At 41.2% G+C, this 14,364-nt stretch overlaps 1 protein-coding gene across 1 annotated transcript in view; it reads right to left on the bottom strand.

Annotated features, from left to right (window-relative positions):
- The window catches only part of LOC122814161 (transcriptional protein SWT1-like), a 1,475,367-nt gene that overhangs the window by 785,784 nt on the left and 675,219 nt on the right, over window positions 1-14,364 (bottom strand). The window contains exon 5 of the mRNA XM_044086774.1: window positions 10,633-10,756. Within this exon, the coding sequence (XP_043942709.1) occupies window positions 10,633-10,756 (124 nt within the window). The remainder of the gene's footprint in view (window positions 1-10,632; window positions 10,757-14,364) is intronic.

Raw genomic sequence — 14,364 nt, 5'->3', positions numbered from 1 at the left:
TAGCTGCTGCTGTGCTGCTATGTGATGTTCCATGCAGTCAGTTGCAGTTTTTTATGTCAGAATGTATGCTGCTGGGTTTGGAAGTTAGCATCAAAGGCATCAGTGGTGGTATTGGCCACATGTTGTTGACATCATCAGTGGTATTGGCCACACCAGTGTTGTCTTAGCCAGTTTGGAGCTATATCCTTTATTTGTCTTGGCTCTTTTCCCCTTATTTTAATTTTCCTTTGGGAATCAAGAGGATTTTATGCATGCCCAGAGGCACTTTCAGTTGAAGGAGGAGTGGAGAGTCCTTTTTCCATGCTAGTGGGTGGAATGTCCTTGTGCAGAATTTTTAGTAGTGTGGAGGTGATGCAAATAGGTCTATCTGGGTCAGATGGTCTTCTTCAAGAGATGGTCTTGAAGATGTCCGGTGCAGCTTCTATTAGTGGGCATTCGTTATGTGCAGTTCCATATTGTCTAATCAGGTATTGTCTTATAATATGTCTGCCAGAGTATTGTCTTTCCCTGGTAAATGAGCCGGTGCCAATTCCACAGCTGTCTAGCTCTCTGCATAGGGGTATGAATGTCATTCTCTGTATTTGTGGTGTTTGATGTCCCTGTGTTGTTGTGTGTCCTCATGATCATTGGTTTGAACTATCATTTGAAAGTTTTTGAACTTTTTTTGTGCCAGGTTGATTGCATTAGATTTTGGGTGATGTGCAGGTTGAGTTGATCCTGTCCTATTTCTCCTTGCATTTGTGTCACATGTGCATCCCTCCCTCTACATGTCTGTTGTGATGGTCTGGCTTGGCTGCTCTGCTGTGGCGTCTGCTCCTGTTGACTTACTGTGGCATGCCTGAGCCCCTGGTAGGAACTCCTGTTTACTCATGGAATTTAGATTAGGATTTTTTCTATTTCTGTTGTGTCTGTGGATATATAAATTCTTTGGGTATTACCATGTAGTTTCCTCATATGTTAGTCTGGCAAAATGCAAATGGGACATGATGCATGATGATGAAGCCCAGCCATGTAGAACTTTTTTTGTTGTTAACTTGTTCAGTTTTTTGTTAGTGCCAAAGTAAAAAAGGGAAGTTTTTTTTGTTTTAAGTATTAGGTAGAAGTATCTCTGGGATCCGACCGACCAGGCACTTGACTGGAGCAGCTTCGGGGCAGGCCAGCAAGAAAGAAGACTAAGGAAAAAAAGGGGTGCTGATGCTTTTTTTAAGACCCAAGACCAACAGATGATGCCGAGGGAGTGCACATATCAGCCCGGACCCGGACTTTGGAATCCCCGACTGCAGGGCTGCCTGATCCGACAGACAACCCACTTTGTTATGACTGCAGATGCATCCATGAAGGACATCTGTACTATGTTCATCGTGTTACCCTGCTGCAGTCATCACACTTGGGTAGAATCCCAAAGCTAAGGATGGGTGGTGGAGTCAAACAGGGTTAGAGGAGGCTAGAAGGCCCTGCAAAACTGCAGTGGCGAAGCCAGCTCTAGTCTTAGAGTAAAGTGGTAAGTGGTAATGTTTGGTGAGGGTGTGTACTGAACTCCAAGTTGCAGCTTCCAGAATATCCTTGGTTGGCACCCCCCTGAGGTAGGCTGTAGATGTAGCTGCTGCCCTTGTAGAGTGGGGCCTTATGCTAGCAGGAACTGGTTTTCCATGGTGGGTGTAGAAAAAAACGTATGCAATGTCCTATCCATTTGGAAATGGTCTGTTTTGAGATAGCCTTTCCTTGTGATGCTGTAGCATAGGATACAAAAAGCTGGTCAGATTTTCTGAAAACCTTAGTTTTATCCAAGTAGTAACGTAGCTGCCTGTGAACATCCAAGGAATGTAGGAGTCTTTCTCCTTTGTTCTGTGGATTTGGAAAGAAGGTGAGTAAATGGATGGTTTGATTTAGAGCCACACTGCATATCACCTTAGGCATAAAGGAGGGGTTAGTTCGTAGAGAAACTCTTGTCTTGATGAAAAATGAGGAAAGGCTCTACTGCCATTAGTGCCTGAAGCTCTGAAACTCTTCTCGCTGAAGTAATTGCAAGCAGCAGGGCAGTCTTCCATGATATAAACTTTAAGTCAGCTGAGAAAGCTGGCTCAAAAGGAGGTAGCGTAAGTTTTTCCAGAACAAAGTTGAGGTCCCAAGTAGGTGTTGGTGCTCTCCTGGGAGGCCTAATGTTTTTGGCCCCTCTGAGAAACTGCCTCAGGTGTGGATGTGAAAATAAGAGAGGATCCGAGTTGTAGTGAGCTGAAATAGCTGAGGCGTGGATTTTAATAGATGAAAAAGAAAGCCCTTTGTGCAACATCTCAGTTAAGTATTGCAAAATCTGAGGTATGTCAGGCTGAAGGGTATTTTGGCCTTTAGCTTGGTTCCAGGCGCAAAACCTTTTTCATTTGTCTGAGTAGGATTTCCTGGTGCTGGGCCTCCTGGCCTCCAGAATAACATCCATAACAGCTTGTGAGAGAGGAGCTGGCTGGTTACTTAGGTGATTTGCCATGCAGCCAAGTTTAAGGTTTTGAGTTGGCTGTGTAGAATCTGATTGTCTTGCTGTGTGAGCAGATGGGTAATTTGTGGTAGAATCCATGGTGGGCCCTGGGCCATATTCCTTAATAGTGGGTATCAGTGCTGGCGTGGCCAGTCTGGGGCAATGAGTATCATTCGGGGTCTCTCCATCCTGACTTTCAGCAGCACCTTTGTGAGAAGGGGTAATGGAGGAAAGGCATATACTGTCAGCATTTTCCAACTGAATGAGAGTGCGTCCACCTTCCAAGCTTGATGGTGAAAAGTCCTTGTGCAAAATTTTGTTTGTTGATAGATTTGGGGGCTGGCAAGTAGGTCTATGTCTGGGAGCCCCCATTTTTGAGTTATCATTGCAAATACTTGTGGATCCAGTTTCCACTCGTGGGGATCCATGACGTTTCTGCTTATGTCGTCTGCCAATGTGTTCTTTTTTCCTGGCAGGAATTGAGCTTGTAATTGAACTTTGTAAGCCAGTGCTGTGTTCCACAAGGTCATTGCTTGCCTGCATAGAGGGTACGAATGTGTACCCTCTTGCTTGTTTATGTACCACATTACCGTGGTGTTGTCTGTTCTTAAGATAAGCTGTCCTGGATGTAAGAGGTCCTTGAAGGCTGCCAGAGCATTTTGTACAGCTAGCATTTCTTTTTGATTGATGTGCAGATTCCTTTGATGTGCAGTCCATATGCCTTGAATGCACCGTCCTGCCATGTGTGCCCCCCAGGCATAGTCCGATGCATCTGTTGTCATAGTTTGCCTGGCTGGGGGTAAGGTGAAAGGCTGACCCTTGTTGAGGTGACATGCCTGTGACCACCATAGGAACTTCTGTTGAAGGTAGGGAATGAGAGGTATCATTGTTTCCAAGCTGTGGCTGTGTTGAGTCCATACGCTTTTTAGGTACCATTGTAATTTCCTCATATGCAGTTTTGCAAATGGTATTAGTAGTATGCAAGATGCCATGAAGCCCAAGGCCTGCAGAATTTTTCTTGCAGGGAGTTGGGTCTTTGTTGCCATTGCTCTGAAGTATTGAGTTAATTGTGAGTCAGGCACTCTATAGTATCTATCTGGTTTGGCTGGAGCAGGAGGCAGAGAATCTGGATTTAGACTAGATTCTAAGAAAACATCATCCACAATGTCTAAAACCGGGGGGATAGCAAGGGGTCTGTGCTGGGGAAGTAAAAGAAACTCTCGGAGCCTTTTCTTAGAGTCGGAGTAGTCCTGACCTTCCCAGGGGAAATGTTCCCTCATGGTATGTATGGTTTCCCCAAATGAATAATCTTCAGGGGGAGAAGCTGAGGGAATGGAGTCTTCAGCATCAGAATCTTCATAAGGGGGAAAGGAGTAATCCTGTTCCTCAGAGGAGCCTGAGGAAACAGACACCTGATCAGAGGAGGCATAATCCTCCTCTTGTCTAGACCTTTTGTCCGGGGGGGATTGGGAACCCCAGATCAAAGAAATTAAATCTTCAGCCATTTTAAGCATCTGTTTCTTAGGCATAGGGCCTTGACCTGGAGACTGAAGAGTAGTCTTTTTTGGTTTTAGAGGAGTCTTAAGCTTAGCATAAGATTTTATGGTGAGAGTAGTCGGTCTGAAGACACATTCAGAAACCGAAGGTGTTTCTACAGCACCGACTTCTCCTACTGCAATGTCGTCGGTAGGGCCAAAAGAAAATGGCTGCGTCGGCCTAGAACTCTCTGCTGGAGAATCCGAAGCGGTCTGGGGATCCAATTCAGCGGTAGCCAGGGGCTGCATAGGCGCCTCACTGAAAACCGGAGAACCGGCGACCGGCCCAGCCGAGGGCTCGGAGTCTGGCTTGGATCTAGGCTGCCTTTCCTTATCTTTGCGTTTTTTATGCACGCCAGTAGTCGGTTGCTCCGACGGCATAGTGTAATTAAATTTCCTACCGAAGTAGTGTCGTGTGAAATCAAAGCGTCGCTTAATAGTTCACTTATTGAACCTAGCACAAAACCGACAACCAGTGACGTCGTGGTCTGGGCCTAGGCAAGATATACAAAAAGAATGAAAGTCCTTATGAGGTATTTGCTTCCCACAAGAAATGCAATTGTTAACTTTTTCTGACATCGGACTGAGGCAAGAAAAGGTTCCCCAATGGGGTACTTAGCTTTGAAGACTTCGGGCTGAAACTTGATTCGAAAATCTCAGGTGTCGGCCGACCGGCACTTGTGAACTGCTTCTGCTTCGGGCACCGCGCGGCAAGAAAGACTGAAGAAAATGGCGTCGGATGCCTCTGATATACCCCTGGCGCACTGACGTCAGGGAAGAAGTGACAGCAACTGATGCCGGACCAAGACTTTGGAATTCGGGCCGACTGCGGGACCACCTGACAGCAGGATAACCCAAGTGTGATGACTGCAGCAGGGTAACATGATGAACATCACTAAGCAGACAAATTCACGGCTGCAAAACGTTAGTAGAAAACCAATACTGATAAAATAAAGCGGTCGCAAAATGTACAGCTCTAAAATCATAAACATTTTACTGTAAGAACAAAATAACAAAGGTAAGTGCTTTGACCACTTTCCCGGTGGCTTAAAATGGTCTGAAGAAGCCACCGGGAAGGTGGTGAAAGCGCTTAACTTGTTATTTTGTTCTTACAATAAAAAGTTTATGATTTTAGAGCCATACGTTTTGCGACCACTTTATCAGTATTGGTTTTCGACCATATTTTTTCGCTATGTGCTACTTTTTTCTATTAACTAAAGCTATTCAAAGTATCCAAAGTGTGCAAAGTGTTTGCAAGTGTGGCAGTCTTACGGTGCAGTTATTTTGCAAAGTACAGTTGTTTCAAAGCATATTTCACAGAGTACAGTATTTTCAAGAGTTTATTGTGCATTTGATTATTATTACAACTACCTGGCATGTGTGAACATTCATACATAATTACAAGGGTCATTCTGCATTGTGTTTTACTATAATTTGTGGGTAAGGCAGAAGGATTTTGCAGACCCACACCGCTTGTGCTTGATAACAATATTGCAGAAAACTGGAGAGTGTTTGAGCAGGAATACATTTTCAAACAGGCTGCTTTTTCTGACAAAGATGCGTGCACAAAATAATTTATTTTGCTTAATTTAGCTGGTTCAGAGGCCATTGAAAGACAGCATTCATTTGTGTACAAACCTACTGTGTTTGCAGGGGAGGAGGAAGACCAACATACAGTGGCACCAGCTGAAACAAGGGAAGATCCAGAATGCTTAAAACATAAATTTAGTGAAATGTGTAACCTTCAAACGAATTTTACAATGGAAAGGCACTAATTTTACACAAGGGATCAAAACCCTGGTGAAACTTTTGCAGCATATACAACTGACTTAAGAAACAAGGCTAAAATGTGCAGATTTGGTGATTTGAGAGATGAGCTGATAAAAGACAGGCCTGTGTGTGGTATTAATAATGACACAGTGAGAAAGATTTTGCTTTGAGACGGTGACTTAATGTTGAGTAAGGCCATTGAGATTTGTCAGATATACAAGCTTACAAAAAAGCATACAAGTATGCTTACAAATGAGAACAGCTGTGGAAGGCACAGTGACACAGCTCATGTTGATATTATGCAACACGTGGTTAAAAGAAACAGGCCCAAACACATAGCAGCTACTGCAGGTCCTGTAAGAGTCCCTGGGAAACTCCAGAGTCTTTCTAGCAAATTCCAAGGCATGTTCTGCGAAGAATAAGGGTGAGTCAGCAAAGTCAAAACATGCCCCCACCCAGCTTTATAGTTAACTATCGTAATTGTGGTAGTAATCATGAACCCAAAAGAGAAAAGTGCTTAGCTTCTGGTCAACAGTTTCATTCTTGCAATAAGTGGAATCATTTCAAAATATTTTGTAAATCAAATAAAACATTATTTTATTAAAATAGGGCATTCCAAGAGGCAAGCTGATCAATTAGAAAGCTGCAACCCTACTTTTTATGTTGATGGTGTGTCTGTGTTTGGTGAAACAGTTGAAACAGTCGATGCAGTCAATTTGTGGGCAAAGAATGAAATCCTTTGTACGGTTTGGATTAACGGGAGGCCCACAGAGCTCACAGCAGATACTGGCTCAAAGTGCAATGTTATGTCAGCAGAAACATTTGCTACAGTAAAAGCTGCAGAACAACATGATTTGACAAAGTGTGTAAAGCTTGCTGCTTTATGTTGCTGAAGAGATTCAAACCGAAGACAACGTAGTGCTTTCATGTTACTCTGCTGGGAACAGCTATGACTTGCAATTTTTCATAGTCAAGAGACACATGCAGTAATTATTAGGCCTCAAAGACAGTTTGAAAATGGGACTGCTTTCACTTAATAAAGAAATTCACCATGTAAGCTGCATGACAACAGCTCAAATTTTACCCAAACTATTTTTTCTGAGTATGCTGATATTTTTGCAAACTAGACAAACTACCAGTTGTGTACTCCATGAAGTTAGACCCAGAGGTCAGCCCAGTTATCAGACCACCAGGGAAAGTTCCAGTAGCTATGCAGAGCAGAGTCAAAGCCGAGCTAGACAGAATGGTGCAGCTAGGAGTAATTTGTCCAGTGGAAGAACCTACTGAATGGGTATCCTCCATTGTAGTAGCTCATAAGAAAGGCTCAGATGATATTAGAATATGTACTGATCCAAGAGTTCTGAACAAAGCATTAAAAAGACCTCATAATCCAATGCGTACAGTCAGAGGTCGATGCCCTCATGTCAAATGCCACTGTTTTTTTTTGTCTTAGATGCAAAGACTTCATTTTGCCAAATTTTGCTTGACCGCAAATCTTCACTATTAACCACATTTAGTACGCCATTTAGAAGATACAGATTTCTGAGAATGCCATTTGGGATACATTTTGCCAGTGAAGACTTTCAGCGTGCAATGGAGCAAATTTCTCAGGCTATCCATATGCTATTATAGTAGATGATATTCTAGTAGGAGGCAATGATGAAGTCGAACATGACAGAAACCTCAAGAAAGTTCTGGAAAGAGCACATGAAGTGAATCTTAAGCTGAATCCTCAGTAGTGCAAATTCAGGCTACGAGAAGTTACTTACGTTGGTCACTTGTTCAGGTTTACGTCCAGATCCTTCCAAGCAAACAACAATTCTCCAGATGCCAGCTCCAGACAGTGCTCAAAGCCCTACAATGTTTTCTTGGTATGGTTAACTATCTAGGCAAGTTCATTCCAAATTTACGCCAACTTTCAGCACCATTAAGAGAGCTGACACACAAAGATGTAATTTGGTCATGGTCAGAACACTACCAAAGAGTATTTGATGCCCTGAAACAGAAAATTGCTAACCCACCAACTCTTTACTATGATGTAAACAAAACAGTTACTCGCTTCTAAATTTCATCTACTTGCAGTCATTCTTCAAGAGGGTAGACCAGTAGCTTATGCACTAAGAACTCTTACCCAAACCAAGATGCAATATGCCCAGACTGAGAAAGAGATTTTGGCAATTGTGTTTGCATGTTCAAAATTTCACGACTATATTTATGGTTGACCTATCCAGGTCAAAACTGATCACCAACCTCTAGTTACTATTTTGAGAAAGCCTATTCATACAGCTCTAGCTAGATTACAACATATGATGCTGAAATAGCAGACGTACAATTTTACTTTTGTTTATCTTGCTGATACCTTAACCAGATCACCCAGAAAAACCACAGAACAGCAAAAAAATGAGCAACTTGATTTTGAAGTCATAGAAGTGAGAATTTTTTCTTCCACATGTCTTGGTGAGCTCAAAACTCACACAGCTTCAGATCCAATTCTACAGAAGCTAAAATACTATCAGTCAAGGATGGCCTTCAAAGCAATCTTGTTTACCAGCAGGACTGCATCCTTATTTTCCATACAGAGATGAGATTTTGTCAGACAATGGTATCATCATGAAAGATCCTAAAGTGATTGTTCCAAATCCTTGCAACAAGAGTATACTAAGATCTTACATTTTTCTGTCCATGGTAGTCCACACAGAGTTATTTCTGACAATGATGCACAGTTTACTAGTCAGCATTTCAAGAGATGTGCAGAAGAGTGGGACTTTGTTCATATTACTAGTAATCCTGAATACCCTCAGTCAAATGACTTGGCTGAATGTGCAGTTCAAAGTGCAAAACAGCTGTTAGAGAAATCCAGACGTGACAATACTAATGTTTTTATAAACTTGTTAAATCTCAGAAACATTCCTCATGATAAACATCTTGGTTCACCTGCCTAGAGACTTATGTCGAGACAAACCAGAACCACATTACCAATCAGCAGTAATTTATTGGTTCCAAATGCTGCGAACAACAAAGCAGTAAAAGCCCAACTGTTAAAAAAGCATTTGTCCCAGAAGTCTTAACTATGATAAAAACAGCAAACCATTCCTTTCTTTACAAAAAGGGAAGATAGTGAGGATGCAGACATCAAAAGGTTTTGATAGCATCAGATTTGTGAAAAGTTTGTGTCAAGAGCCAAGATCGTACACTGTGGAATCACAAGGAATGGAATTCAGACGAAACTGGAAGCATCTGTTACCACTGTCCGAACCAGTGTTACAGCATCTTGCCTGTGGCAAAGACTATAGTTCTCAGATTGACTTGTCCAACATTCCTGTTCCAGAGAATATTCCGTCAGCAATCTCCGTTCCTGAGAAAATCCCAGAGACTCCTCAAGCAGAACATTCCCCAGTGATTGTCCCTGTTGCTAAACCCAGTACTACCTATTATGTTATTATGTCACGACATCAGGTCGCATCTCGAAACCTACTTCCAGATACATGGCAACCTGGACATGACTGCTGTTTTTCTTTATTACTGTCTGTATAATTGCATGCCTATTCAAATTTTATTTATATGAGACAACTCAGTAAAGAGGGAGGATGTAGATCAGAGTGTGTGATATGTCTTTACGAAGCTTTCCAGTGAGTCAGCACATGCATATAAGTACTGAGCATATCCAAGCAAGAGTGCCATTTTGAGTGAGCAGTCAGTGTGAGCATGCAAGTATGTAGTCAGTCAGTTCGTTAGATAGTTTAAGTGTAATGGTCCTGCTGTCTATCCTGATGTATTTGTATATAATAAATGACTTAAATGAACACCCAAGCCTCAACGTCTTCTAAATGCACATAAGAAGAGCGATAAAGACCATCTCTGGCAAAGTATCAAGGTTTGTCGATCATGTCACCCTAGGCTGACAGATATTGTATCCCCTTAGAATGACATCAGAAACTAAGCCAATTATTGAAGTCAGTCAAGTTCTGTTTGTACTGAGGCATCATCCTAGGTGAAGGCAAAATGCTGCTTAAGGCAGGGGACATACCAGCCTGAGATGCACAGTCTGAGAGCTAAGTCATATCCCTCTTCATATAGTCCAGAGAGGTACGTTTCAAGTCATTCACACCAACACGGACAATGACAGAGTCATAACAGTATCTGTTGTTGTGAGACTTGAGTGCATGTGTGATGTGGTGGATCCTGGGAACTGACAGACAGCTGACCATCACCACCTCCGTATTCAGCCTGACGAGATGGACATCTGTGACTCTCACAATGGAATCACCTATGACACATCTGTTTGGTTTTGTGTGATGAAAAAAAAAAACATGAGAAACGGACATATAACAAAAAAATCTGATGGCAAAACATTCAAACTCAGTTTTCTGAAGGAGGATAATACCTCCTCACACAAAAGTTTACATTCCACACACTATGGTTAAAAGCTACACTGTGCTTAACTTAAACAATATACTTATATCCCTCCCCCACATTGCGCTTAACAATCAATATACTTACATCTCCCCACACTGTGCTTAACATAATCAATATACAAGTCCTCCCAATTTTTGAGAAAGGGAAAAACTCCATTAAAGGGTTTGACAGTGGTTGCCTTTTTCGGCTCATTTGTCAGTGTCACAGAGATGCACTGTGACTAAGAAGCTACTCATATTTACCCTGCTGACTAAAATGATGCCAAGGTAATAAGATGTCTTGCACTTGACAATAGGCTCTTCCTCACTACTTTCTTTTATTTTTACCATTGCAGCATTGAAAGCATCCATTCTAAACTACATACATTTCCAACAGCAAACATTGTTTTGGAAATCCCCCCCCCCCCCCCCCCTAAAAATGAAGAAATAAGAAATAACATACCACTACAAATCACTTCATCAGGGGAATCAATTTCCATTTTAGTAAGTTCCCCATAGCTCTGCTGAAGAGATACTTCTAACTTTTTTTCTGAGCGTGCAGCTTGGAGTTCTTCAACAATATGCATCTAGAAGTAATGAAAATACACACCAATTGCTATTCTTTTCTCAAACAGTTTTATTAATTTCAGCTGAGATTTACAACATGCACGGCATTACATTCTAAAACAAACAAGCCTGTACATGAAATTCTTAACATCAACATAAAAAATTATACCTCCTGTTCTGACAGGAAGACAGAAATCTCTACACACACAAGACAGAAAATGCCATAACACTATATAATATAAAAATATCAAGTCAAAATCAAACATCAATATAAAAACAGTCAATATGGCAAACAATATTGCAACAATTTCCTAGCATACTATTTTCAAACTTCTAAAGTCTTTATTTAGGCCAAACATTTCATGTAAAGTCATTTTCATTTGTCATTGCTATAGAATGCATTTCTTTACTACAAGCTAAATTGATACAACCTAAAATTTAATCAAAAGAAGGAGCGTTTTCCCCCCAAGTTTCTTGGTAAAGCTCTTCATTTTTACTGCTATCATCTGTCTACTGTAAATAATTATTTTTACATTTTCTATACAACATATGATAATGTTAAACAGAATTAACCATTGTTATATGTCAAAAGAGACTGGCTAATGATTGGATATCACAAAAAATTGCTAAGAAGTTCACATATATGTTGCCAATATTTATTTTTTTTTACACTTATGGTCCAAGTGATCACTTCTGTTAAGAATATTACTTACCTTGTAATGAGTACATTAAACTCTATGGATACATTTCCATGTAAAAATCCAGAAGAGAGAACAGGATGCCCCAGCACTAGATTTCACAGCAATATATATTTTATTAGAATTCAGGTCAAAATATGAAGTATTTATAAAGTTGCCCAAGAATATTTATAAAGTTGTCTAAGAACTTACCATAACAGTACATGTTCGAATGGAGCACTGCTGCGGTACTGCTAACTTATGAGAGATATCCTGGCCAACATATTCTACAGTTGGCCAGTCTGCAAAAGCTTAGACACCTTTTCATGCTGTACTTATGACCCACAACTTGTGCATGACATTACGTGCTGGTACTTAAGGGATATACGGAAGCAAATATCCTCAGAACTTTCTTGACCCAGGAAAAGGGACTGCAACAGATGCAGAAAAACTGGAAAAAGAAAAGGTGAAAATAACTGGGGGAGGTGGGTCCACCTCATCCAAGGAGAAAGAAAAGAGAAAAGAAAACGAGGAAAGGAGGGAGGTTGAAAATACTCTAACAATGACCTACTGAACGTCTACTTACACACCTATGTAATGTTCTTCATTAGACTAACTGTTGTAGTACTGTTGACTTATGGGGTAATTCCCAAAGCTTTTATGAAGAAAGGGTTGAGGTTGGAGGAACAGAACTGTAGTCCAATAAACCTTAAAGAATGATAGGCAAAACCTGCTCTGGCTAAGGAAAAATATCAATTTTAACATGTTTTGTGAAATAAACACTAGGTAGCTGCCCCCCAGGAAAGATTCAGAGTCAAGGCCTTTGAAAAATGCTCTTGTAGAGGGCATGGCTCTGGTAAAATGAGCTCTGACCTGACCCTGAAGTGGTTTACAGTGGAATGAGTAGCAGTAAGAGATGGAAAGAGGTAGCCAGTTAATAATGGTTTGTTTTGGGCCTGGGAGGCCCAACCTTTTTAGTCATTAGACTTAAAGAGTTGGTCAACTTTCCTGATAGTTTTTGTTTAGTCCAGATAAAAGTACAGCTGTCTGTGGACATCCAGCAAATGAATTCTTTTCATTTTATCTTGAGGACTGGGAAATATCCAGGAAGATGGACAGACTGATTCAGAGACAACTCAGTTACAACTTTTGTCATAGAAAAGTTTCTGACTGTAATCTTTTCATGAAACACAATAGAAATGTCAAGCTAAGTGAATCCACACTCCACTTTATTGCAAAAAAAAGTTAATTACTTAATGCTTTTGTCTGTAATAAGAATGGACTTAAGTTATTAACACAATCAACACACCAGTTTATATACTCAAACCAATTCCAACACCTCCTAATGAATAATTATCTTAAAATACATTTAACCTTTAAATAAATACTAAAAAAAAATCAAAGCTATATACGAATATATGTACAATCAACTAACTATACTAGAAAATATACAGTTAGACTGTTGAATGTTCATTCAGTGTCACAATCACATCCTAATGCAATAATATAACCTGTATTGATGCCAAACTAACACATTGTACAATATATGCAAAAACACTGCTTGAGACAATATTTAAAAAAATATATAGCCTTTCCCTTTTAAGATAACATTCCTTACAGCATGTTAGCTTTCATTGTCAAAACACTCATAACTGACATACTGTTATGAAGGCCAGGAGAGGCCATGGCATTCAGCCTGAACTGCCAAATCAATTCTTTCAATTCAAGCAAAGTGTCAAAATCTCCAGCTGTATCAACCCAAACGGTGCTGTCAATCACAAAAGAGACAAACTTCTTAAAACCAAAGTATTGCATCTCGTGTCTGTGTAGAGTGGTGGGTTACTGCAGTGTGCTATAGTTGAGAGGGGCCCGGGTTCAACACTTGGCAGAGGTGTTTATTTTTCTTCACATATGTCTGCAATTTCAAAGGTAACACCCAAATCTGCTCAGAACTGGTGGTCAAAGACACCACATACAAATGCTATAGATATAGCCAACCTGCTGGCAGACAGGTTCAGTGAAAACTTCACCCCCCCATCATTAAACCAGGACATACCCAGCACCTGCCCACCTCCTCTCATCACCAGGCAGCAGGTCTTTAATGCCTTGTCAAAGGCAAAAAATACAGTCTCCATGGGACCCGATAAATGAACTCAGGCATGAGCACTCAGCTCCATTAGGCACCCTATTCAACCAAAGCCTGAGCATCGGCTTTGTCCCAGCTGAATGGAGGGCAGCCAATGTCATCCCTCAACACACAGGTGGAGGGTCCACTGACCCAGGAAATTACAGGCCCATCAGCCTAACTAACCTGATCTGTAAGGCCATGGAATGCATTATCACGGACCTTACAAACAAGGATATTGGCAACCTCCAAACACTTGACCCCACACAGTTTGGTTTTGTCAAAGGGTGATCATGCCTGTTAAACTTGGTTGACTTCTTCGAAACAGTCACCAAAGCCATGGGCGAGGAGAAGACGGTGCACACCCCCAACCTTGGCCTAGCCAAAGCCTTCAACACTATTCCCCACTCAGGCATAATAGATAAACTCTCCCAGCTAGGCATCAACCTGTATGTTACCAGATGGGTAGCTAACTAGCTCACTGATAGAACCCACTCAGTCAAAATAGGGAAAGTCACCTCTAGTAGTAGACCAGTAACGAGCAGTGTACCCCAAGGATCGGTCTTGGGGCCTCTATTGTTTGGGATATACTTTTCTGAGGTGCAAGCCAAAACCAGTGGCTTGTGGCTGACCAACTTTGCAGATGACTGCAAGCTGGGTGCTGCCTTAAATTCTCCTAGTGATGTGAACATTCTCTAAGATGGCCTTGCACAAACTGACTGCTCCCAGAAGCATGGCCTCAAACTGAATGCCAATACATCATTATCTCCTTTGGGAAAATGGTATCCCCCCTAATTATCACATCAATAACAACGTACTAAGTATG

Source organism: Protopterus annectens, chromosome 10.part0 (genome assembly GCF_019279795.1).
Source record: "Protopterus annectens isolate FY-2018-M chromosome 10.part0, PAN1.0, whole genome shotgun sequence".
NCBI lineage: Eukaryota > Metazoa > Chordata > Ceratodontiformes > Protopteridae > Protopterus > Protopterus annectens.
The sequence above is the reverse complement of the archived record's forward strand: the minus strand, read 5'-3'. Positions and strand labels throughout refer to the sequence as shown.